Source organism: Cnephaeus nilssonii, assembly GCF_951640355.1.
Source record: "Cnephaeus nilssonii genome assembly, chromosome: 14".
Lineage (NCBI taxonomy): Eukaryota > Metazoa > Chordata > Mammalia > Chiroptera > Vespertilionidae > Cnephaeus > Cnephaeus nilssonii.
This window is the reverse complement of record NC_137085.1, coordinates 6,088,694-6,113,374: the sequence shown is the minus strand read 5'-3', so window position 1 is coordinate 6,113,374 and position 24,681 is coordinate 6,088,694. Positions and strand designations below refer to the sequence as shown.

Below are 24,681 nucleotides of genomic sequence, written 5' to 3'. Positions count from 1 at the left end.
CCTTCTCACGGGAGAGCACCTCACACTGGCTGCTCAGCTTCTTCAGCGAGATTTCCATGCTCTGCGGTTCCTCCTTGGCCCCTTCGTACTGCGCCTGCAAAGCCTCACTTCCCGCTGCAGGAGCTCCAGGGACGTTTGCATCTCTTTGCTCTGGGTGAATAGCTCCTTTTGCTGCCCATTCATCAGCTGATTCCAGAAGCTGACTCTGACTACCTCCTGTGGCAGCCTCTCCTTCTCTTGGGCGGCCAGGGCATTCGCCTCCTGTGCCTGCTTCAGAGCCTCCCTCTCAGGGTTCAGCTCCCGCAGCTCCTTCCTCAGCTCCCGCAGTGCTGCCTCATGTTGGAGCTGGTCCCTCTCCCTACGCCTGAATGCTTTGCTCTCCATTTCCAGGGAGCGACGCAGCAGGGTCTTGTAGGGGCTGTGCTCATCCATGAGGGCCTGGTACTGCACTTTATGGATGGTCTCCAAGTGCTGACTGTTGTCTTTTTCCTTCTGGAGTTGCATCTCCAAGTTTTCTATCTGCATCCAGAGCTGCTGGTTCTCCACCTGCAGCTCCGTGCACTTGACGCTGCATTCCTGCAGGCCACGGAGGCACCCCACCCCTCCTGGACTGTGCCCTGGAGGGTCTTCTTTTCTTTTTCCAACTCTAGGATACGGCTGGCGGCTTCTGACAGCTGCTCCATGTCCCAGCTCAGGTTGGGTGTGCTGGTTCATTCTCTGGACCTGTTCAGCCTCGAGTGCCATGCTGTCCCCCAGCAGCTCCTCAAGGGACTACAGGGGGATGTGTCCTCGATCCATCAGGTAAAGATGCTTCCCTGAAAGGCCTCCCCTTTCTTTAACTGCCAAGGGGTGAGTCAACCCGAATCCTCTACCACAGATGTGATTTTTCTTTCTTTCTGCTCATTATCTGTTTTTGCCAAATACTACTAGGTAGGTAGTAGTCTCAAGCTGTCCTAGTCTCACAGTTCTCAGTGTGGTTTTGGGCACTCTGCTTACCTGGTTTAAAAAGCTGATGACAGCCCAACCGGTTTGGCTCAGTGGATAGTATTGACCTGATTCTGATCCAAGGGCACATATCTCGGTTGCAGGCTCCTCCCCACCCAGGCCCTGATCAGGGCTTGTGCAGGAGGCAACCAATTGATGTGCTTCTTTCACATTGATGTTTTTGTCTTCCCCTCTCTTCCTAAAAAAAAAAAAAGAAAAGAAAAAATCACTGGAAAAATATCCTTGGGTGAGGATTAACAAAAAAACAAACAAAAAGCTGATAATAATGCAGCAACATGAATTTTTTCACTTATTAAAATTAAGATTTAAAAAAATGTAATCCTAGCATTGGTAAGAATTTAGCACTAGGATATCTCATACACGGGTGGGCTGCATAAATGGGAACCTTTCTGGAAAACAATATGGTTGCATGTGCCAAGAGTCTTGAAAATCTAGCTATCAGAATTCCATTTGAGTTTATCCTAAGGAACCATTGAGAACACACAGAGCTGTCAAATGAAAAGCAAACATGTAAATGGTGAGTGATGAGGGGATGACCATAGCACAGCCAACCAAGGGACACTCAGCCATTGCAAGTCCTGTTTGAAACCTGCACTGGGATTCCTTTGGTAGAAAGGCGCTGGGAAGATGTGTGAGTATGAGCTGTATTGTCTTTGGTTGTGGGATTGGACACTTTGTTTCCTAGTGCTTATCTGTATTTTCTAATGTTCTCCAGTAACAGTATTTTATAATACAAGTTAGAAAAACCTTGCTTTAAAGAACATGCAGTGATAGAAACATACTGTTGAGTGAAAAAAGGACTATGTAAGGTTACATATTACTGAATTTTGTGATAGGAAGACTGAATGTTTACTTCTGTGTGGTGGGATGATCGGGGATCCTGAAAGTTTGTACTCCTTAATTCCCTTTTCCTCCCAACACTGACCTTCCTCCCCTCTAAACATGAGCTTGTGCTCTGTTTCATTTTGTTTGTTCATTTCTTTTTTAGATTCCATATATATGTGAAATCAAATGATATTTGTCTTCCTCTGTCTGACTTTTTTCACTGAACGTAATACTTTTTAGAAGTACTTTTTAGCAACATTAATATCGTAGCTAATAGCTAGGTTTCGTTTTTCAGGGCTGAGTAATATTCCATTACATAATATGTATTATATCTTTATTCATCATGGATAATTTTGTTGGATCTACTCTTGGCTGGTAGTTTCTTTCAATGTTTTGAATACATCATTCCACTCACCTGGCCTGTAGGGTTACTGAGAAATCCTATATAATAAAGAGGGAATATGCTCATTGCCCATCACTCCATCACAAAGATGGCTGCCCCCACAGCTGAGGCCAGGTTCCCACAAGGAGCCTTTAGGAGCAATCAACAGGGACCTGAGGCTACGCCCTCCCCTGCCGCTGTGGGGCTTGAAGGGACCTCAGGCTGCATCCCTCACCCAGCATGGCTTGACAGGGGACCTCAGGCCACGACCCCGCCCTGGCATCAGGCTGAGGGGACCTCAGGTTTTGCCCCCCACCCCGGCGCCAGGCTACGGGACCTGAGGCCATGCCTCCCCACCTGGCAGGGCTTGACGGGGGAACCTCAATCAGTCTACATAATATACCATATTAATACAAAGAAAAACCCCACATGATCCTCTCAAAACCAAAAAGATCATTTTACAAAATATGACACCATTTTATGATAAACTAGGAACAGAAGAGAACTTAATTGCATTTGAGATGCTTTTCCCAGAAAATGTCTGCCTTGCCACTTCCATTCAGTATTTTACTGGAAGTTCTAGTCAGGCCACTTAGGCAAGGGAAAAGAAAAAGGTATCCAGATTGGAAAGGAATGAAAACTTCATGATTTTTGTATGCATCAAGTCTTCAGGAATCCACAAGCTATCCACAAGATAAGTTCAAGGTTGCAGGATACAAAAAGAATGTAAAGAGACAACCTCTTTAAAATGGGCAAAAGATTGGAATAGCTATCTCTCCAAGTGTATTTCTAGATGTTAGTAATGAACAATCAAAAAATGAAATTTAAAGCAATTCCATTTACAAGAGTATTGAAAGAATGAAATGCCTGGTAATAAAAACTGGAAGTGTAGGCATGTACACTAAAAACTACCAGTGTTAAGTTGGTGCAATCCCTATCAAAATACTAGCTGGCTTTCTTACAGAAAACGAATCTAAAATTTTATGGAAATGCAAGAGACCCAGAACAGTTAATCTGGAAAATGAACTAAGTTGAAGGACTCATTTGCAATATCAAAACTATACAAAAACCATCAAAATATTGCTGTACTGGTACAAGGGCAGACATAAAGATAAATAGAAAAGAACTGAGTCCAGAAATGAGCACATTTTATGAACAATTGATTTTCAAGAGTACTAGGAAATTAAATGGGGAAAATATTTTCTTCAAAAAATGGTGCTGGGGCAACTGGACATCCACATAAAAATGTAGAGGCTCTGACTGAGTAGCTCAGTTGGTTAGAGTAGCCGTCACCAACCTTTTGGACCTCGCGGACCACTGATTGGGGACTGCTGGGTTAGAGCATCATCTCTATGTGCCAAGATTGCAAGTTTGATTCCCGGTCAGGGCACATATAAGAATCAACCAATGAATGTATAAATAAGTGGAACAACAAATGGATGTTCCTCCCTCTCTGAAAATCAATGAAAGAATGAAGTTAGACCCCTACCTTGTACTGCTAATGAACTCAAAATGGACCAAAGAACTAATGTAAAAGCTAAAACTCCCAGAAAAAAATATAGTTTCTTAGATATGGCATCAAAAGCACAAGCAACAACAACAACAAAATTGGATTCCATCAAAATTAAAAACTGTGCTTCAAAGGACACTATTAAAAATGTCAAAAGAGCCCTAGCTGGTTCGGCCTGTGGATTGAAGGGTCCCAGGTTCAAATCCAGTCAAGGGCACATGCCTGGGTTGCGGGCTTGATCCCCATTGTGTGTGTAGTGTGCAGGAGACAGCTGATCAAAGATTCTCATCATTGATGTTTCTATCTCTCTCCTTCCTCTATGAAATCAATAAAAATATATATTTAAAAAGTCAAAAGATAATCACAGAATGGGGAAAAATAGGTGCAAAATCATAAATTTAAGCGTCCAATATCCAGAATATATAAAGAATATATAAACAACAAAAAGATACCCCTCCCCCGCTCAAAAAGAAGATAACCCAATATCAAAATGAGCAGAGGATTTGTATATTTCTCCAAGGGAGAGAGATACTAATAGCCAAAAAGTACATGAAAAGAGGCTTAAGCCCTAACCAGTTTGGCTCAGTGGATAGAGCGTCATCCTGCGGACTGAAAGATCCCAGGTTTGATTCCGGTCAAGGGCATGAACCTTTGTTGGGGGCACATCCCCAGTAGGAGGTGTGCAGGAGGCAGCTGATGTTTCTGTCTCATTGATGTTTCTAACTCTCTATCCTTCTCCCTTCCTCTCTGTAAAAAATCAATAAAATATATTAACCCTTTGCACTCGCTTTTTTCTCGATTCCTTTATTCTACTTGGGATTTAATTTTTTAAATACCCCAGATTTTACAAAGCGTGGCAGTAGAATAAAAAACTGGAGTTTCTTTTCATACAAACTTATTTATTTGGATTTTTTTATATTTCAAATTATTGATACATTCAAAGAGTAATTTTAATCTCGACATCCGAGTGCAAAAGGTTAAAACAAAAAGATGCTCAACATGGCTGATCATTGGAGAAATGCATATCAAACCATAATGTACCACTTCACACACTAGATGGCTGAAATTTACAGGTGGAAAACAAGTGTTGATGTAGAGAAATTGGAACACTCATACATTGCTACTGGGAATGTAAAATGGTGCAGCCACAGTGGAAAAGTTTGGCAGCTCCTTAGAAAGTTATACCACACAGCAATCCCTTTTCCAGGCATACGGCTGAGAGTAATGAAAACGTGTCCACACAAAAACGTTTACACACATGATCACAGTATTATCTACATACATAAAAGCCTAAGCAACCGTCCGACCAGTACCTATGACACACAATGACCACCAGAGGGCAGATGCTCAACACAGGAGCTGCCAAGCTGTGGTGATTTGGCAGCTGTGGTTCTCGGGGCAGCAGGAAGACAGAGGGGTGGGGCAGGAGGGGGACCAGGAGTGGGCGGGGTCTGAGCCGCTCAGCTTTACAAGGTGGAGTCACCTCGAGCAGGTGTCTTTGGGGCAGAAGTGGGAGCAAAAGCTGACCACATAGGACACTAGAGAATGGGGAAGAGGAATAGAGACAAATCTTACAAATAATTGTGCTTCGAAGGAAAAAGAGAGAGAGGACGAGGGTGATAGCCAGCGGAGGAAGAGAGGTCAAGGATTTAAGAATAAATTGTGTGTGCCCCGGGTCCGGGCGAGGCCGCGGGCCCCTGGATCCGGGTGAGCCTGGGCCCCGGGTCCGGGCGAGGCCGCGGGCCCCTGGATCCGGGTGAGCCTGGGCCCCGGGTCCGGGCGAGGCCGCGGGCCCCTGGATCCGGGTGAGCCTGGGCCCCGGGTCCGGGCGCGGCCGCGGGCCCCTGGATCCGGGTGAGCCTGGGCCCCGGGTCCGGGCGCGGCCGCGGGCCCCTGGATCCGGGTGAGCCTGGCCCCGGGTCCGGGCGCGGCCGCGGGCCCCTGGATCCGGGTGAGCCTGGGTCCCGGGTCCGGGTGAGGCCGCGGGCCCCTGGATCCGGGTGAGCCTGGGTCCCGGGTCCGGGTGAAGCCGTGCCCCCCCTGGGTCCGGCCGAGACCAAACCAGAGGGAGTCGGACCTGCATTACCACCATTTGTCCACCATCCAGAGCAGAGGGATCAGTGCCGACATGTACTCATAAGGAACTGGTGGACATTGATATTGGGTCTCAAAAGAACTGTTGGTCCAGAAAGAAACTCACTACAGACTGATTTTTTGCCTGTCAGCATAACTATTATTGCCCGTCGCACATTCAATTCTTATAAGTACATCTCTAGTGACACATGATTTCGCTCATCTAGGGGAAATGATGAACAACATGGACTGATGAACAAGAACAGAACCAGAAACAAGGAGGCACCGATCGGACTATCGGGCCTCAGAGGGAGGATAGGGGAGGGTGGGGGGAGAAGGGAGAGATCAACCAAAGGTCTTGTGTGCATGCATAAGAGCCTAACCAATCGTTAAGTTCAACAGGGGGTTGGGGCATCCATGGGGAGGGGTGTGGGATGGGAATGGGGGGATGAGGACAAATATGTGACACCTTAATCAATAAAGAAATTAAAAAAAAAAAAAAAAAGAATAAATTGTGTGGCTAACCCATGACGGCTCCTGGAATAACAGGGGCCTCTGCTTCTATGTGAACGCCCTCCCTCCGAGAGGGTCCAAACCACCGGACTTGTGTTTAGAGCTGGGAGCAGGCCAGGAACAGGGGAGCTGAAGTAACCCGGCCTTAACTTAATGCTGGCTCAGGGTCACCAGGCGATGCAGGCGTATGGCATCAGGTTTTCCTAAAAAACCGTTGGGAGGAGGGGGTGTGTGGAGCTCTCACCACTAGTCCTCTGAGTGGGGCTCCGTGTGGGACCTGCCTCGAGGGGGCTTCCTGCATCCGAGGGCTGCCAGCAGGTGTCCCTTCTCTGCAGTCAGGCGGACCCATGTTCTCCCACGTGGAACTGCTGAGACTTTGGACCACCTGCGAGGTGTACCGGTTAATAATGGCAGATTTTGCCTTAGCCAGATTGGCTCAGTGGATACAGCGTCGGCCTGCAGACTCAAGGGTCTCAGGTTTGATTCCGGTCAAGGGCATGTACTTTAGTTGCAGGCACATCCCCCGTAGGGGGTGTGCAGGAGGTAGCTGAATCGATGTTTCTAACTCTCTATCCCTCTCCCTTCCTCTCTGTAAAAAATCAATAAATTAAAAAAAATAATAATGGCTGATTTTGTAATCAACACAATAATTTCAACAGAAACATCAAAAGTGCTTTATTCAAATTAATGTCCATGGCTAGCTACACATTTCCCCCCTCTTTCAGGTAATTTGTGGATACCATCCCAATAGAACTTTTCTTGTTTTGAGGCAAACCATTCAGAGACCCAGTTTTCTACTTCTTTGTATGTTTTGAAGTGCTGATCAGGAAGTGCGTGTGCCATCGATCAGAACAAGTGGTAATCTGAAGGAGCAAGGTCTGGTGAATATGGCAGGTGGTTTAATACTTCCCAGGCAAAATCTTTTAACGTGTATTTAACTGGTTTTGAAGTGTGTGATGAAGCAAAATTACTTTGCCATGTCTTCTGGCACATTCTGGTCATTTCACAATCAAAGCGTGGTTCATATTGATTATTTGTTGTCAGTAGGGATCAGTATTAACAATTTCACCTGGTTTTAGAAGCTCATACTACACCACACCTTCCTGATCCCACCAAATGCAGAGCATTGTCTTCTTCCCGAAGCAATTTGGCCTTGCAGTCTATGTTGATGGTTGACCTGGATCAACCCATGATTTTGAGCATTTGGGATTCTCAAAATAAATCCACTTTTCATCGCCAGTCACAATTCAATGCAAAAAAAGACTTTCTTTCGTGCCGTTGAAACAACATTTTACTGATGACTCTTCGGTTTTCCATTTGTCTTTCATTCAGTTGATGTGGCACCCATTTTCCTTTCTTTAAGATCTTTCCCATTGCTTGTAAACGATCAGAAATTGTTTGCTGAGCAACTTTTAATCTTTCTGCAAGTTGTTTTTGATTTTGACACGCACCTTCATCCAATAATGCTTGTAATTGTTGGTTTTCAAACTTTTTCAGTTGACCTGGACATTCTTTGTCTTTCACATCAAAATCATCACTTTTAAAGCATTTAAAGCAGCATTCACAAGTATCTTGAGTAGAGCATGTTCACCATAAGCTTCCCGAAGTATTCAGCAGCACTTTTCTTCAAAATAATGAATTAAAACTTCCCACAAATGCTATTTTTTTGGCATGAAATTCAACATTTTTAAACGTAAAAATATCTATACTGTTAACACCTTCAGCAAATTTGACATATGAAGTTTTGAAGCTTGCTGTCAATGAAAGATGAGACAGAGGGCCGAAAACCAGGACTACAGGCTTTATTAGAGGAGAAGGACCCTGCCAGGCTGCCTTGCAAAGGAAGAGAGCACACATGCAGGGGTGAACACGCCTTTTGAGGGGAGGAATGGGAAGGGATGGGGCTTAGGATACTCGGCACGTGCTGATTGGTGGTTTCATATAAGGCACATGATTAGGCACTTAGGTTCTTAGGAATCGGGAGCTTAGGGTATTTGGTAGGTGCTGATTGGTGGTTCAATGTACAGTCCATATAAGGTGCCTGGTTCAGTGCTCAGGAATGTCCAGGCCGCAGGTGCAGTTTACACCATATTCCATCCATCAGTTGGGGGAAGGGAGGATCTATCAGTCAATACAACACAATAGCATACATATCAAATCGCATATATATCAACATATGTGTAACTCCATCTATTGAAAAAAATCCACATTAATAACTGGTACCCCTAGTACTTCACCTCTCCTCGCCTCAATTTTCTCCTCTGTAAAATGGGCACAATAATAGCATCCACTTCAGAGGACCATGCAGCTCCAGTGGGTGGTGTTTTCACAGCTCAGAGCCTGGCTCCTGGTAAAGTCTCCGAAGTGGCAGCTGTGGTTACTGCAGTGCCGCCCTGGGAACCTGGCCTCGGGACAATATTCGCACCACGCATTTGGGGCGCTATTCCTGTCTCTGCTTTTCATGTATCTAATCACAGTCATCTAAGTATTGTCTCTAACGATAATGAGTCGCTGTTGTTTCCTTGCAGACAGTTGCATCTATAAAAAAGTGTGTCCGTTTAATGGGGGCTCTTTTTTGGTTCAACCGTCTGCGTCCGATTTCCAGTTCTGTTGGAACCAGGCTCCTTACGCGGTTGGTAAGCAAGTCTCTACCTGCATCTTCCCTTCATGCATCCCCGGACCTGACCAGGCCTGCGTCACAGACTCGCAGCTTCCGGCTAAATGGCCATCAGTTCTGTGAGGATGGTTCTCAGGTGTTTCTGTTGTTCCCCTTTTAGGGCTGTTGTCTCCGCGTTCCTCCCAGTTCTGAGCACATGATCCTTTGAGATCAAGTAAATCTCAGCTTTTAGCAGCCTTTCCTTTCTGAGCCCCACTCCCCTTTTTCTAACCTGCAAGGGCGAGATCCAGACCTGACACCCTGGCTGACGTGGGGGAGGGGAAGCCCCGGCTTCAGGCGCGGTTCCTATAGTTTCGAAGCTTGAAAGTCTAGAACCACAGAAACTCGGGGACTTTGTCCGTCACTGGGACATCACACACGCATGGCGGTGCCTTGTGTACGTGGTTCAAGACCCACAGCTGGGCACCTGCCGGTAAGAGTCAGATCCGAGCCAAGTTAGTCCTGTTTTCCTCCGAACAGAAGCATTTATTTAGAGGCGGGCATTGTAGGGACTGCAGGACAGCAGGGGAGCCTGCCCAGACACCGGAGGATCCGGCTGGCCAATGACAGGTCGGTGTGATAAAAAGGCAGGGACGCTGGCCAATGACAGATCGGTGTAATAAAAAGGCAGGGACGCTGACCAATGACAGGTCGGTGTGGTAAAAAGGCATGAACGCTGGCCAATGACAGGTCGGTGTGGTAAAAAGGCAGGCGCGCTGGCCAATGAGAGGTAGGTGTGGTAAAAAGACAGGGAGGGCTGAGCTGGCTCAGGTTCTGAGCCACACACTGGAGGTCACCTGAGAGGTGGAGGTGAGAGGCCATGTGGTAGAACGTGTCTGGGGTGAGCCAGGAAAGTGCAGGGGTCCCCAAGCAGAGTGCAAAGGGAGGGGCCAGGGTGGAGGGGAGAGGGCAGGAGGGGCCAGTACAAAGGCGAGAGTGGGATCCCTGGGCACCAGGGCAGTCGTGGTGTGTGGGAGCCATAAAGGATCGGAAAAGTGATGTCAAGAAGAGGGGCAGGCCGAAACCGGTTTGGCTCAGTGGATAGAGCGTTGGCCTTCGGACTGAAAGGTCCCAGGTTCGATTCCGGTCAAGGGCATGTACCTTGGTTGCGGGCACATCCCCAGTATGGAGTGTGCAAGAAGCAGCTGATCGATGTTTCTCTCTCCTTGATGTTTCTAACTCTCTATCCCTCTCTCTTCCTCTCTGTAAAAAATCAATAAAATATATTAATAAAAAAAAAAAGAAGAGGGGCGACCTCAAACCCACCGGACCCAGGGACGCGGTGAGGGACAGTGAGGGGTAAGGCGTGGCCCCCGCCCAGGCACACAGGACAGGGGAGGAGGGAGGTGACTGATGACAGGGGCTGGAGAGGAGGAAGGCCAGGGAGGGCTGGGCCAGCTGTGGTGTGGACAGTAGGGGGTCTCCCAGGGCCTGGGCAGAGCCTCTGGAAGATGGGGTTCCAGGACTGCAGGAGGGAAGACGTAAGGAGACGGAGACAGCACGCCCCTATCAGAGGCACAGCGTGGCCACCAAGGGAGGCTCTCTCAGAATTGGGGCACAGGCCCCATGCAGTAGGAGAGGCAGCGGGGCACTGGGAGGCGGGAGCTCCGAGAAGTGAGGGGGAATGGGAGACAGCCACGGGGGGCTGGAGCTGACGCCCCGCTGCCTTGCAGTGTGTGCTTTCCCATACCTCCTGGCCTTCACCCCCGACTCCATGGAGATCCGCCTGGTGGTGAATGGGAACCTGGTCCACACAGCGGTCGTGCCTGAGCTGCAGCTCGTGGCCTCCAGGGTGAGCAGATCCCGGATTGTTTCCATCAGCGGGGCTGGGGCCCAGGCGCCAGTAGGGGACAGGCGGGCAGGGACTCTCCCAGCCGTCAGGTGGGAATGGCACGGCCGCAGTGTGTCAGGGCGCCCGGGGGATGCGGAGGCTGGAAACGCGTTCCCTCTCCCCCCTCCCCCGTGGGGTCTTCATGTGCAGCCCGTGGGCTTCAGAGCCTCCTCTTAGTCCCCCGAGCAGTTGTTTGGTGCAGGTGAGGGGGGCTGAGCGGGCCTCTCCCGCAGCACCGGGCACAGCGCCGCCCTGGGATGCGCTGACGGAGGAGCTGAGTGAGGACCGAGGCCCCAGCACCCCTCACGTGTCTTGTCTCTTCCCTCCCAGTCGGATATCTACTTCACAGCAGCCGCGGCCGAGAGCGAGGTCCTGTCTGGAGGCAGCTCCAAGGGGGCCAGTACCCACAACTCCCCTCAGACACCCCCGGGCGGAGAGGCTCCCGTGTTCCCGTGGTCCCTGGGGGAAGGCGAGTCCCGTTTTTACTGTCTTGTTCAGAGGCATCTCAGTCCGTTCACCATCAAATCAGCACGTGACTACCTCCCAAGGAAGTCACTCTTTAAAGCCATAAGAACTTGTATTCTGAATGCACTGGTTGCATTCTTAAGAAACTTGGGGCAACAGCCCAAGTGTCCAACATTGGAGGAGTGGGAAAAAAGCCAGGGTGCGTTTACACCAGGGAACACTATGCAGCAGTAAAAAAGAAGGCTCTCTTACCCCGGAGACTGCATGGAGGGCCCTGGAGAGTATCATGCTGAGTGAAATCAGGCAGAGAAAGACAAGAATCTCATGACCTCACTCATATGTGGAAGCTAATGAACAAAATAAACTGATGAATGCAGTGGATCCAGGGACATTGCATCTGGAACACAAGGACAGGTTTGTAATAAAATGAGATATTGTTAAATTTATTTAAAAAAAAAGAAGGGGCCGAAACCGGTTTGGCTCAGTGGATAGACATTCGGCCTGCGGACTCAAGGGTCCCGGGTTCGATTCCGGTCAAGGGCATGTACCTTGGTTGCGGGCACATCCCCAGTAGGGGGTGTGCAAGAGGCAGCTGATCGATGTTTCTCTCTCATCGATGTTTCTAACTCTCTATCCCTCTCTCTTCCTCTCTGTAAAAAATCAATAAAATATATTTAAAAAAAAAAAAAAAAAAAAAAAAGAAGGGGAGGCTAATGTGAGCTAATGTCCTTGAGAAGCCATCTTGGTCATTATTCATGGTCTAGAACAGAAACATAAACCACTAAGGTTCTGGGTGAAAAGAAGTGAAGCATCAAACCTGTCTGCATTCGAGTTCAGCCAAACTCCTCCAGCCTTTTGTATTTCAGTATTCTCTCTTCTTCTACCAAAGGAACTTATTTTAAATTGCCTCTCTCATTCTTTTTCAGACTGGAAGACTGTATCTGAAGAATCATTCCAAAACACAAGGGTAGAGATACCCCCTGGGGAATCAGATCATAGGACCTGTGGACAGGGGAAGAGCTTCCATCTGCAACCAGTACTTTCTCCAGAACAGAGAGTTCCTACAGAAGTGAGACCACATAAACGTGAAATACAAATGAAGAGCCTCAGGAGGAATTCAGACATAATTGAGTCTCACAGAGCAAAACCGTACACATGTAATGACTGTGGCAAAGCCTTCGGTTACTGCTCTTCCCTTTCACAGCATCAGAGGAGCCACACTGGATGCGTGCAGAAAAGGATGGAGGATTCGGAACCGGAACGGAAGCGGGCTCGTACCGAAGAGGCGACTGCCTCCGGAAGCCGTTCCGAGGCGGAGGAAGAGGACGACGAGGACTATGTGCCCTACGTGCCATTGCGACAGCGCCGACAGCTGCTGCTCCAGAAGCTGCTCCAGAGAAGCTGCAAGGGAGCTGTGGAGGAGGAGCAGCAGGACAGTGGCAGTGACCATCGGGGAGATGAGGACGACATCCCTCTGGGCCCTCAGTCCCATGTCAGCCTCCTGGATCAACACCAGCACCTCAAAGAGAAGGCTGAAGCCCGCAAGGAGTCGGCCAAGGAAAAGCAGCTGAAGGAAGAGGAGATCCTGGAGAGTGTGGCTGAGGGCCGAGCCTTGATGTCAGTGAAGGAGATGGCCAAGGGAATCACATATGAGGATCCAATCAAAACCAGTTGGACACCTCCCCATTACGTCCTGAGTATGTCTGAAGAGTGGCATGAATGTGTACGGACAAAATACCACATCCTGGTGGAAGGAGATGAAGTCCCACCACCCATCAAGAGCTTCAAGGAAATGAAATTCCCTGCAGCCACCCTGAGAGGCCTGAAGAAGGAAGGCATCCACCACCCAACGCCTATTCAGATCCAGGGTATTCCTACCATTCTATGCGGCCACATGATAGACATCGCCTTCAGGGGCTCAGGAAAGACACTGGTGTTCACTTTGCCTGTCATCATGTTCTGCCTGGAACCGGAAAAGAGATTACCTTTCTCCAAGCATGAAGGGCCCTATGGACTCATTATCTGTCCCTCGCGAGAGCTGGCCCGGCAGACCCAAGGCATCCTGGAGTATTATTGCCGCTTGCTGCAGGAGAAGGACCGCTCGCCACTCCTGCGCTGCACGCTTTGCATCGGGGGCACGTCTGTCAAAGAACAGATGGAGACCGTCCAACATGGTATGCACATGATGGTGGCCAACCCTGGGCGCCTCATGGATCTACTGCAAAAGAAGATGGTCAGCCTAGACGTCTGTCGCTACCTGGCCCTAGACGAGGCTGACCACATGATTGACATGGGTTTGGAGGTTGACATCCGCACCATCTTCTCCTACTTCAAGGGCCAGCGACAGACCCTACTCTTCAGTGCCACCATGCCTAAGAAGATACAGAACTTTGCCAAGAGTGCCCTGGTGAAGCCTGTCACCATCAATGTGGGGTGTGCTGGGGCCGCCGGCCTGGATGTCATACAGGAGGTGGAATATGTGAAGGAGGAGGCCAAGAGGGTGTATCTGCTCGAGTGCCTGCAGAAGACACCCCCGCCCGTGCTCATCTTTGCAGAGAAGAAAGCAGATGTGGATGCCATCCATGAGTACCTGCTGCTCAAGGGGGTCGAGGCCGTGGCCATCCATGGGGACAAAGACCAGGAGGAACGGACCAAGGCCATCGAGGCATTCCGGGAGAGCGAGAAGGATGTTCTAGTGGCCTCGGACGTAGCCTCCAAGGGCCGGGACTTCCCGGCCATCCAGCACGTCAACAATTATGACATGCCTGAGGAGATTGAGAACTACGTGCACAGAATAGGCTGCACTAGGCGCTCAAGAAACACTGGCATCGCCACCACCTTCATCAATAAGGCCTGCGATGAGTCAGTGCTGATGGAGGCCAAGCAGAAGGTGCCACCTGTGCTGCACTGTGGGGACAAGTCCATGCTGGAGATTGGAGAACGAGGCTGTGCTTTCTGCGGAGGCCTGGGCCCTGCTGCTGGAGGCCAAGCAGAAGGTGCCACCTGTGCTGCACTGTGGGGACAAGTCCATGCTGGAGATTGGAGAACGAGGCTGTGCTTTCTGCGGAGGCCTGGGCCATCACATCACCGACTGCCCCAAACTTGAGGCCATGCAGACCAAACAGGTCAGCAACATCGGCCACAAGGACTACCTGGCCCACAGCTCCATGGACTTCTAGCCGTCTGTCATCCCTCTCCAAGAGGCCTCAGTCTCTGGGTTCCAGTTACCTCCCACACCAGACCCTGGACAAGAAGCCAGCATCCTTGGCCCAGCTGGCTTGGGCTAGGCTGGGCCTGGCTGCCTGCACTCTGTGCCTCTGGAATGACTATTGCTCCCCTTTATCCCAGTTGTCATTAAAGCACAAGCCTCTCTATTCTCAAGAAAATAAGAGCCACACTTCAGAGAAGCCCTGAGTGCAATCAATGTGGGAAGGCCTTCAGCCAGAGCTCCTCTTATTCAGTACCAGGATTCACACTGGAGAGTAACCCTACAAGTGCCAGTGTGGGATGGCCTTCAACCAAAGTACAAATCTTATAACCAACCAGAAGACCTACTCAGAAGCCATATAAATGTAAACAATGTGGGAAATTTCTGTGAGAGCTCAGCCCTCATTAGACATCATGGCATTCACACTGAAAAGAAGCCCTATGTGTAGGAAAGCTTTTTAACAGAGTTCATCCCTTAGCATCAGAAAATTCATACGGGTGTGACACCCCACCAATGTAACGTGTGGGAAGCCTGCAAGGGTAGGTCAGCTTTGATTAGACACCAGAGCCTCCATGCTCGAGAGGAACTGCGAACATGACCAATGTGGATGGTTTGAAAGCCTCTGGAAACACGCTTTTGTACCTTTAAGAGAATGACTATTTCATATGGAAGGTCTCAGGAGCTTTAACATTATCTGTCAACTATATAACCCAACTGAAATTACTAGTTACCTATATTCAGTGGGCCTAAGTGCTTTTTTGTGTACCAAACACTCCAGAAACCTGGTTTATAAAGGTATGATCAAATCAATGGAAAACCTGGTTCCTACTTAAATGCTAGGTATTTCAGCAATGGTTATCCCTCCTTGAATGGCTTGCAAGAAACTAGAAGAACCAAGAATTCTGGCCAGGAAAGAGCATTTCTCTATAATGGGGTCAAATTATCTGATTTGAGGAAGTAAATTCAAGTAGGGAAGACTCCAGGGCCAACCATTTAATGCTATAATTTCGCGAGGGTAGGTGATGAAGGATTCATGCCTCAATGCCAAATATATGAAAACCTACAGCCCTAGCTGGTTTGGCGCAGTGGAAAGAGCACATGCCCGGATTGTGGCCTCGATCTGCACTGGGGGGTGAGCAGGAGGCTGTCAATGATTTTCTCTCATTGATGTTTCTTTCTCCCTCCCTGTCTGAAATCAATAAAAAAAACATATACATATGGAGAAAAAAAAGAAAACCTATGTACACCCAGGTGCAAGTTAGGTAACACTGCTATACCCAATGTCCACTCTATGAACTGACCTAGTGCTTGTTTCAGCTGTTAAGCCTTGGAAAGATAGAAGCTGAGGGTGTCTGGGGGCTAAGTTCCTGAAATCTCTCCATGAGGCACACCCTCACAGGGAGAGACAACCTGAAGAAGCCATGCTCTCCCTGGGCCAGAGGCAGGGGGGTTATCCCTGCTTTCCCCACTGGAGGGCAGTTCCCTTTGCTTTTCCACTTTGCACTAACCTGGGTCCTATTGCTGCCATTTACACCAACTGGGGTGATCTCATCTCAGCAGTTACAAACCACTGTGTGCTTTCCTTGGTTTTTGGTTAGGTATGCCTTTGACTTCAGGGACAGGTTTCCTACTACTGGCTTCCTGCTATAAGGGAAGCTTGTGTCAACTACTCCCACCCCTTACTTTTCCCTCACCTTCTACTAGTGTCTTCTCCAACCCCGATTGCACCTGGAGTGACTAAAAACCACCTACTACAAGGCCTGTTGACAAAAGTTCTTGGGTTAATCATTCCCAAGTGGTGTTTCCAGCTACTCAAGTGTAGCTTATCTCAGTGTCCAGGTGGCCATCCATTGCATGTCTATTAAAGGAAAAGGGAGTGATAAGTTCTAACGGTGATTAAAAGAAACAGAGGGATGATGAGGAAAAAGGTGAAAACAGATTATAATCTGTTACAGGCTTAAAGCCAAGAGAATGTTAGGACTAGGCTGTAGCTAAACTTTAGAAGTATACTTGACCCTCACTTTCACATAAACTCAGATCAATCAAGGACACAGGTCAGGTTTCTTTGTTATCCAATCAGTGAACCCCACCTGTGTGCTGGAATGGATACCAAAGTCTTGAATTGCAGGCCCTGGGCCCCAACCCACCAAATGATTTGGTCTAGGATGAAGAACTTCATCACCCATGTAGTTAGGCTGCACTACAAGCTTTCCTTCTGGCCAAGAACTATTTCTTATGAAGAGCTTCAGGAATGTCTACAAAAACTGCTGAGATGTCTTTCATGAGAGCTGCTGCCATAGAGGGCAGAAATCTGTTACTGGTAAGATAACAGATGCCCAGAATGGTGCTTCCACAGTTCCCCACTTGGTCCCACCAACCACCTGACCACAAAGAACCTAGCTCCCCAAGGAGAGGCCACATCAAAAAGTCCACTGCTTGTCAAATGATCTTTAATTGAGTCCTTTTCCTTTGTAGTTCTTAACTCTGTAGGAAAGAAGAAAGAAATCCTATCAGTGATATGGAAAGAAGTCTTCTTAACCCCTCTACTGACCAATTCTAAAACTCTCCAGCTTTCACCCTGATTTTAAGCAAACAAAATACAGAAGTCACTTACAGCCGGACATTCCACTGCACCACTATTGATATCATCTATGATGTCATGCGGGTGGCGGCCATCAACATTGCACCCCACAGACTGGGCAGTCCCCAGGATCTCTTTAATGGTTCCTATAATTGAAGAAAATGAGGCATTAGGTGGGAAACGCCAGCCCCTCACAATCCTCAGACACCACTGGGAACATCCATTTGAGTTCCACAGCAGAAAAAGTGTCATAAAATATCAGGAATAAGCACCCCGACACCCCTACTTGAGAGCTCTCATTTAGTTATGCAAGGCCTGGATGCCAAGTCTTCATGGGACCCTGGATACCCAGATTAAATACATCTGGCCCAAAATCACCATGATCAAGCCACATTTTTCAAACCCAGAAAAGACTATAAGCCAAATTTTGGGTCTTAAAGAATTAAGTTTCTTTTAAAATGGGAAAAAGCTACCACTCAGTGAATATGCCCCATATTACTAGGTGGTTCCATGTTGTCCTGCTCTTACCAGAGAGTTCTCTAGCTAAAGATCGGTGCCGCATCTGTCGGGCAATGCTGACAATCTCATCGAATGTGATATTTCCACTGTGCTTAACTGCAGAAAAAAGAAAACACAGCAAAAGCTTTGTCACAACCCAAAGCCAGAGCAGACCACACAATGTCCTCCCTCAGCCATTTCTCGTTGTTCCCATGCTTTCGGCACAGAGTCCTCCACATGAAGAAGAACCCTGTTTCCTAAGCTGGGGTTCAGTTTCAGCTCACCACTGGAATGCACCAGCCAACAGGAAGTGGTCAGGTGCAGTGGCGGGTGGCTAATGGCAAAATCAAATCTTTACCAATCTTCACGTGTGACTGTTTCAGAGATGAGAAAAGGCAAGCTTAAGTTACTGGGGTTAATCTATTCAGAGTGTCACCCAGCTGAGAAGTGGTGCTCTTTTATAATTCATCATTCTCAGTTGTTTCACCCCGAATGGCACTTCATGATACTGCCTGGCTATATAACAGCCTGCCATCAAGTCCCCATGCCATCAAATCTCTAGTTCTCCTTAAAAAGAAAGCATGCATCTAAGTATCAGGCGTTATGCAGACACCACCACTCACAAACTGCTCAGTGACAGAAAGGCCACTCACTGTTCTTTTGCTTCTTTCTGTCTCTTGGCGGTTCTTTGAGGGCTTTGATGATCAGGGCAGAGGCAGAAGGCACTACTTCAATCTGCAGAAGAGATTCTCTATGAGTAAGCCCTACCCCAACCTCCAATGAAGACGATACTGCCACACAGCTTGGTTTCTTGGAGACCATCGGGCAGACACTGGACTTGTGGTCCATTCTCAAGTAATTTTCAAAATCCAAAACACGTCCTAGCCAAGGAGACATTAAGCTGTTTGCCCAGGGACACAGTGACAAGAGTTACTATTTGAGCATGTCTGACCTTGCTCTCGGGGAAAGCGTTCCCCACACATAAAATTGCTCTCACCACTAATGGTAGGTGGCCATGTCAGCAAAACCTTCCCCCCAGGAATCCCAGAGGGTAGCTACCCCTGCCCACCCTCAAACCAAGTACCTGGGCCTGTCTGTTCTGAATGGTCAGTTTCACTGTAATCCTCAGACCCTTCCAATCACCAGTTGCTTTGGCGATGTCATCACCAACCTTTTTTGGAGACTGTAGAAATAAAGGTTATAAAATCATATTGTGCCTCAAGTTTAAGGGTCCTGAAATCCTATCCAGTCTTACTCACTCGCCAATACCCCAAATCCTCCTATAGAGCACACAGGAAACTGAACACACAACTGTACTTACCCAATCAAGGCAAGGCTCTCAGAATAGTATAAACTGGAAACATTAAGCTAGGGGTGAGACTTGTTCAGGGTTATAAGCTGCAGGCCAAGGGCCATAATGGGCTAAAATTACCACCTACCCTCTCAGAAGGATCTATGTGATAACATAGGGAGAAAATTCCCACACTGGTTACATTCAGATCATGTGGAGACCTTTCAAGGTATCAGGTTCCTGTGTCAGGCCAACCCAAGTCAATCTATGGGGATGGAGGTCTGGGCATTTGCTACTTTAGACTTTCCCAGTGACCACCAGGAAACATGTCCCGTTAGTGCCAGCAGCGCTAAGGGCCCAGAACGGTGTTAAGACACTGGTTAATGTGTGCAGATAAGCATAACCTATGGACACAGACAATGGGGGAGGGGGGAAGGTTGGAAGAGGACAATGGGGGAAAAGGGGACACATGTAATACTTTCAACAGTAAAGAATTAAAGAAAGAAGACACTGGTTAAGCAAGACCAACATGGGAGAACACTTGGGACAAGAGACCACTGTGCAAGGAACAAAGGTCTCATGATATTTGGGGAAATCCAACTTCAGTAAAATGGGTTAAGAGGGAAATAAGACTGGTCGTAAGTAAAGCTGGTCACATTAACTATTTGGTTTGGAGCAGAATAGGAAACACAAGCTATTACCATGTTCACCAGAATCTTCACCCAACATCCCAGTTAAGCCTCCAAACAGTGATTATCCCCACCTCCCGCACTAGAAAACAGGCTAAGCCTTAACTGGTTTGGCTCAGCAGACAGAGCGTCAGCCTGTGGTCTAAAAAGTCCTGGGTTCCATTCAGGTCTGGGCTGTGGGCTCAATATCCAGCATGGGGCGTGCAGGAGGCAGCCAATCAACGATTCTCTCTCGTCATTGATATTTCTCTCTCCCTAGATCTTCCTCTCTGAAATCAATAAAAATAAAGAAAACATAGGCTAAAAGTCACTAAGCCACCTAACTTCAAAACCCTCCCGAGGTCCTCCCAGCCTCTCCCTTAGGTTCACTTTCACAGCGGTCAGGAGGCAGTGGATTGGAAGTCACCGCTTCCAGGAACTGGCTTCTATGCTCATTATAACCTTTCTAACGCACCTCCTGGCAATTCAGTGCACCAGAGGTTTACTGGGGATGGAAATCGCCAGCGCCAATGGCACCTCAGGCACAGCTGTGCTTGACCAGGCAGCGCCTAACTGCTCCCAGTTAAGAAACAACCCACCGCGAGAATGACTTACCAGGCCCAGGGGGCCGATCTTGGGGGCCAGGGCAGACGTGGCACCCACTTCGCCACCGGTGCACCTCAGGTATACTGGGAGGAAAAAAACCGGTAAGTCCTTCTGCAGAGTCCCAGCCGTAACCCTCTCCCCATCGCTCCGGGCTGGCCACGCCACACTTCGCCTCTTCTCCAAACAGCACCAAGAACCTCGGGGAGGAGCGAGGCGGGCCACCCCCTCCTTGGGCGTGGATGGTTCCAACTGCCACGAGGACCCGTGGCCTTCGGTTGGGCAACGGCTAAGGAGGCCCACCCTGGGCCGGCGTGGAGGCAGCCGCACGGGTAGCCCACCCAGTCTACGGGGGAAGCGCCGGAGACAAACCTTACCCTACGCGTGCGGGCTGCATCGCCGCCGCAGGTGCTCCGGTCCTCCCTCCCCGTGTGCACGTGGGGAAGCTGAGGCCCAGAAAGAGTAAGAGGCTTGGCTAGGACTTCCCGGCGCCCCGAACGCGGCACCGTAAAGGCCTCTAGTAGGCAGCAGCTTAACAGCGCGACGCGGGAAAAGTAGGAATTGCGGAGGGGCCGCAGGCCCGACGGGCTGCTGGGAAAACGGATGCGTTCCCGCAGCCCCGGCCACAGTTAAAACACGCACCGACTTTGATCTCGTTGGGGTCGAACTTCGGCGGCATGGCGGAGGCAGATGGTGTCGGATGAACCCGGATTCGGGACGACCGAGGAAAGTTGCACCTGAGCCTCCTCCGAGCCGAAAGCCGAAAGACCGGAAGGCCTTTCAGCTGCGCCGGATATAGCCCGGAAAGCGCAGCTCTCGCGAGAACTGCCCTCTCCGCCTGTTGCGAGAACCGCCCTCTCTGACCAACCTCCCAGCGACGCCCCTGCCGCCATGTTCCTTGTGGGCAGGCGCCAGAAGCTGACAAGTTGGGAACCTGGCACCTGGTAAGATGTAACTGGGTGCTTGGAAGGGGGGTTCAGGGCAGTTCGCCCAAGGGAGGCAGACAAGAGAGGGCTGCTCCCAAGATCCCGGTCCTCCTGTCCCCCATTTTCCCTTGTGATGAGGATCACCCCATGGTCCCTGTCTCCTAATCCCGAGCTCCGCCCCTCCGGAGAGGTCCGCTCACATTCTGGGACCCCAGGGCCACAGCGACCCCGGACCCCCTTTTAACTCCCTCGTGATGTGTGCATTTTAGTTATCAAAACAATTCCGTTCGCGTCCAGATCCGTTCGAACTCTTAATTCCAAAATGCTGCGGTTCTCGGAGTCTCAGACTTCGTCATCCTGGTCTGCATGACTTTCTGAGATTGAGTTTCGGTCCCCAGCTCCTGCGTTTGGGGGAGACCAGTCTCCCGATCCACCGGGGGCGCTGCCAGGTGGTCTGCGGCCCAGCGTCCATGACCAAACCCTACGAGTGATCGGCGTGGCTTCAAGTTTACCCGCGGAAGGAACGTCGGGACCTGTCCACCCACAAACCAGGTCGGGCACTCCCCACTGCAGCCAGGGGAAGATGGGTGTGGTTCTCCCGATCTCGACAGGACGTCGGGGGAGGGGATGGACGACGGATGGACATCGGGGAGCAGGTTGGGAAGAGCGGATCTGGGAGGGATGGTCATTGGGGAGGAGGTGGTGAAAGAGGTCTGTCATTGGGGAGCATAAAGGGTAAGAGCTGGTCATCAGGGAAGGATGGGGGGGGGGGCTGTTTTTGGACTATTCCTCATCCCTGCAGGAAGATGGGGTGACAAGAGGGGCCTGAGCCAGCTCTGCAGTCTTGGCCGGCTCCCCAGACAGCCCACACCCCTGTGGGCAGAGACTGGTGATCTCTCCCCACCCCCCACCCTCACTACCCCTAACCTCTGGGCTGGGTGTGTGTCTAGCTCCTTAAATTGTAGGAGGCCCTGAATAAATGTGGTGCTATGTGGCCAATACTTATTTATTGAGCACTCATTATGTGGCAGGTACTGTAATATGGGCTTTACATACATGAAATCACTTGATCCTCATAGAACCGGGTGTTGGTAACATCATTACACCTTACAAATGAGGAAACTGAGGCTCAGAGAGGTGAACCAAGGTGACATGGTTGGTGGGTGTTAGATCTGGGATTCCGACCCAGTTCTATTTCATCCCAAAGCCCAGGCTGTTAACCGTAAGCTTCCCTGAATGCTTGCTTCCTGACCCATCCACGTCCGTCATCAAGCACAGATGTTTGCAGATCCTGGGCAGGCAGTGAGCTCCTGGCTTCTGAGTTCAGGACAGTGTACTTAGTGTGTGCTGAGTTACTCCAGCACCGAAGAGTTGGGCAAATCTGCAGGATCGGGACTCAAAAGAGCAGAATGCCAGACTGGTTTTGCTACAATCCAGGCTGTATAACCAGGTCACTGAACTCAATAATCATCAGTTTCATCACTATAAACAGGGCTGTGGTGAGAATCAAATGGAATAATAACAGAGAGTGGCAAGGTGCCTGAGAACTGCTTTCGAATTTCTATTTTAAAAATCTCTCTGGTGATGGTGTAGTTGCGCTCCCCAAGGTCGTGGCTGGCTGCTGTCATGCCATGTTTGATGTGCTGATGCCCCTCTCACAGTGTTTCCGCGGCTAGAAGGGATTCACCAGGCCAATCTGTCAGAGTCCTCGGGGATCGTCCTTAGAAGGGACACGAGGAACCTTCTCTAGGCGACACCCTTGTGGAAAGGTGGGAATCTAGAATGGGACAAAAGTATGCCAGAGGCAAATGTGGGCCCAAACCCTGGTCACCCGGCTTGCCATGATGCTCTTTCCACCGCATACTGCTGCTTATTGTCTAGTCCAGTGGTCGGCAAACTGCGGCTCGAGAGCCACATGCGGCTCTTTGGCCCCTTGAGTGTGGCTCTTCCACAAAATACCACGGCCTGGGCGAGTCTATTTTGAAGAAGTGGCGTTAGAAGAAGTTTAAGTTTAAAAAATTTGGCTCTCAAAAGAAATTTCCATCGTTGTACTGTTGATATTTGGCTCTGTTGACTAATGAGTTTGCCGACCACTGGGCTAGTCAACAGAGGGTATTGAGCGCCTGCCATGCCTGGCTCGGGACACAGAGTGATGGTGGAGAGGGGTACAGCCCCTGCCCTCAGGTACTGAGAGGCAGTGACAGACTCCCCAGGTCCTAGCTTTTCTCTTGCCCTAGCGCCGTGAAGCTTGCTCCAGGGGAAAGGAAGGATGCCGCTCTTCTTCCGGAAGCGGAAACCCAGTGAGGAGGCTCGGAAACGCCTGGAGTATCAGATGTGCCTGGTGAGGGAAAATGGGTTTCCTCTGAGTTCCTCCCCATCTCCGCCTCTGCCCCATGAAGCAGGGCTCTGCACTGCCCCCCAAACAAACCGTGCTCCCTCCTCTCAGCCTCCCCCAGGCCCAGAGGAGACCTGTGACTTGGAGCAGAAGGGTGAGGCTGCCTGTCAGGTGCTCAGGAGCGCCCTGTGCTTCCCTCCACCGACTGGTTACACCTGTCAGCACTTGTTCATTTGCTCTTCCCGCTGGCCCCGAAGCCCCTTTAAAGCAGGGAGCATTGGCCCACCTACAGAATGGACTGGACTAGTGGAACCATATGCTGTCCATGGTCCCTTGCAGATCCTTAATCCTGTGTTTCTTTGCCTGGTGTGTCCACTCTGCAAGGATGTTTTGTTTGAAACATAAAAATTATTTTTATCCTTAGGCAAAAGAAGCTGGGGCAGATGACATTCTCGACATCTCTAAATGTGAGCTCTCCGAGGTAAATTGGGGTGGTGCTCTGGTTGTGAATTTGATCTGTCTTTTTTTCCTTGAACCACCTGTCCCTGGGAAAGACAGATGTGGACTGGGGCTTTCTCTTTTTTTAAATTTTTTTTCTTTTCTTTATTGATTAAGGTATTACATATGTGTCCTACACCCCCCCCCTATTGCCCCCCCGACCACCCCCACACACACACACTCATGCCCTCACCTCCCTGGTGTCTGTGTCCATTGGTTAGGCTTATATGCATGCATCCAAGTCCTTTGATTGATCTCTCCCTGGACTGGGCTTTCAGAAGTCCGGACGCCCTCGTGCAGAGATGTTTCCTTAGATGTTGTTCCTGTCCAAAAGAATGGAGGTGATCTTTGGCCTGAGCATAGTCTTCAAGAGTCAGAGCCTATTTAGAAAACGTACCACAGATTCCTAGGAGAACCTAGGTTTCTCCATCCTCTGCAAAGCACCAGAGACCTTTGTTTTGCCCCTGATAGAGGTGAGGATGGGGATGGGGTAGGTGGGCCAGGCAGGGCAGTCTCCTGCCAGCTGATCTGGAGGGCTGACCGTATCCCGAGCCACATTCCTCACCAGCCTTTCCCTGGGCTGAGCCATTCCCATCGGCATTGTGCATTGTGTGCCTCCGGCCCCATCTCTCCCTCGCACTCAGAAAACAAATTAAAAACTGAGGGAGGGGGGATACTAACTCGTCTTTATTTCATCTTAGATTCCATTTGGGGCTTTTGCAACGTGCAAAGTTCTACAGAAGAAGGTGAGCCAACCCGTTTTAGAGACTTTATTGCATGTTTATTGCAATCCGGTGGGACTTAGGACCTCTC

General features: G+C 49.5%; 3 protein-coding genes and 1 long non-coding RNA gene across 8 annotated transcripts in view; 2 read left to right on the top strand and 2 right to left on the bottom strand.

The window, feature by feature from the left end:
- Positions 1 to 8,095: 8,095 nt before the first annotated feature.
- Positions 8,096 to 11,723, bottom strand: LOC307110782. Its single transcript, XR_013814490.1, has 2 exons — positions 10,655 to 11,723; positions 8,096 to 10,167 (listed from the first exon to the last, which is right to left on the bottom strand). It is a non-coding gene; the product is annotated as an uncharacterized lncRNA (long non-coding RNA).
- A 209-nt stretch (positions 11,724 to 11,932) lies between these two features.
- LOC307110779 (putative ATP-dependent RNA helicase DDX41) lies at positions 11,933 to 16,751 on the top strand. Its single transcript, XM_079790135.1, has 2 exons — positions 11,933 to 14,138; positions 14,224 to 16,751. Exons 1-2 carry the CDS (start codon positions 12,357 to 12,359, stop codon positions 14,437 to 14,439), a joined length of 1,998 nt encoding a protein of 665 aa, XP_079646261.1. The 5' UTR covers positions 11,933 to 12,356; the 3' UTR covers positions 14,440 to 16,751.
- Positions 16,752 to 16,901: 150 nt separating this feature from the next.
- Positions 16,902 to 20,895, bottom strand: RPL12 (ribosomal protein L12). Its single transcript, XM_079790141.1, has 7 exons — positions 20,752 to 20,895; positions 20,122 to 20,195; positions 18,632 to 18,730; positions 18,201 to 18,282; positions 17,578 to 17,664; positions 17,083 to 17,195; positions 16,902 to 16,952 (listed from the first exon to the last, which is right to left on the bottom strand). The coding sequence occupies exons 1-7, from the start codon at positions 20,786 to 20,788 to the stop codon at positions 16,947 to 16,949; spliced, it is 498 nt and encodes a 165-aa protein (XP_079646267.1). The 5' UTR covers positions 20,789 to 20,895; the 3' UTR covers positions 16,902 to 16,946.
- Positions 20,896 to 20,940: 45 nt separating this feature from the next.
- The window catches only part of LRSAM1 (leucine rich repeat and sterile alpha motif containing 1), a 35,983-nt gene continuing 32,242 nt past the window's right edge, over positions 20,941 to 24,681 (top strand). For 3 of the 5 annotated variants that reach the window (XR_013814524.1, XM_079790618.1, XM_079790621.1), the window contains exons 1-5: positions 20,941 to 21,053; positions 21,434 to 21,587; positions 23,273 to 23,376; positions 23,795 to 23,851; positions 24,570 to 24,614. Coding sequence is in view for 4 of the 5 variants with exons in the window: in XM_079790618.1 (XP_079646744.1) it covers positions 23,305 to 23,376; positions 23,795 to 23,851; positions 24,570 to 24,614 (174 nt within the window). In the remaining variant the exon portion in view is untranslated. Of the gene's footprint in view, positions 21,054 to 21,433; positions 21,588 to 21,667; positions 21,692 to 22,029; positions 22,805 to 23,272; positions 23,377 to 23,794; positions 23,852 to 24,569; positions 24,615 to 24,681 lie in introns of those variants that run through there. The other 2 variants (XM_079790619.1, XM_079790620.1) reach the window with 2 other exon arrangements.

Bases quoted from the DNA above. Each gene is read 5' to 3' on its own strand.
- LOC307110779 (XM_079790135.1), top strand. From the start codon at position 12,357: ATGAAGAGCCTCAGGAGGAATTCAGACATAATTGAGTCTCACAGAGCA. The intron at 14,139-14,223 runs GCCAAGCAGAAG...CTTTCTGCGGAG, and splicing joins ATGAGTCAGTGCTGATGGAG to GCCTGGGCCCTGCTGCTGGA.
- RPL12 (XM_079790141.1), bottom strand. From the start codon at position 20,788: ATGCCGCCGAAGTTCGACCCCAACGAGATCAAAGTCG. The intron at 18,283-18,631 runs GTACTTGGTTTG...TCTCTTCTGCAG, and splicing joins TTCAGAACAGACAGGCCCAG to ATTGAAGTAGTGCCTTCTGC. The intron at 17,196-17,577 runs GTAAGAGCAGGA...CTTCAATTATAG, and splicing joins TTTAGCTAGAGAACTCTCTG to GAACCATTAAAGAGATCCTG.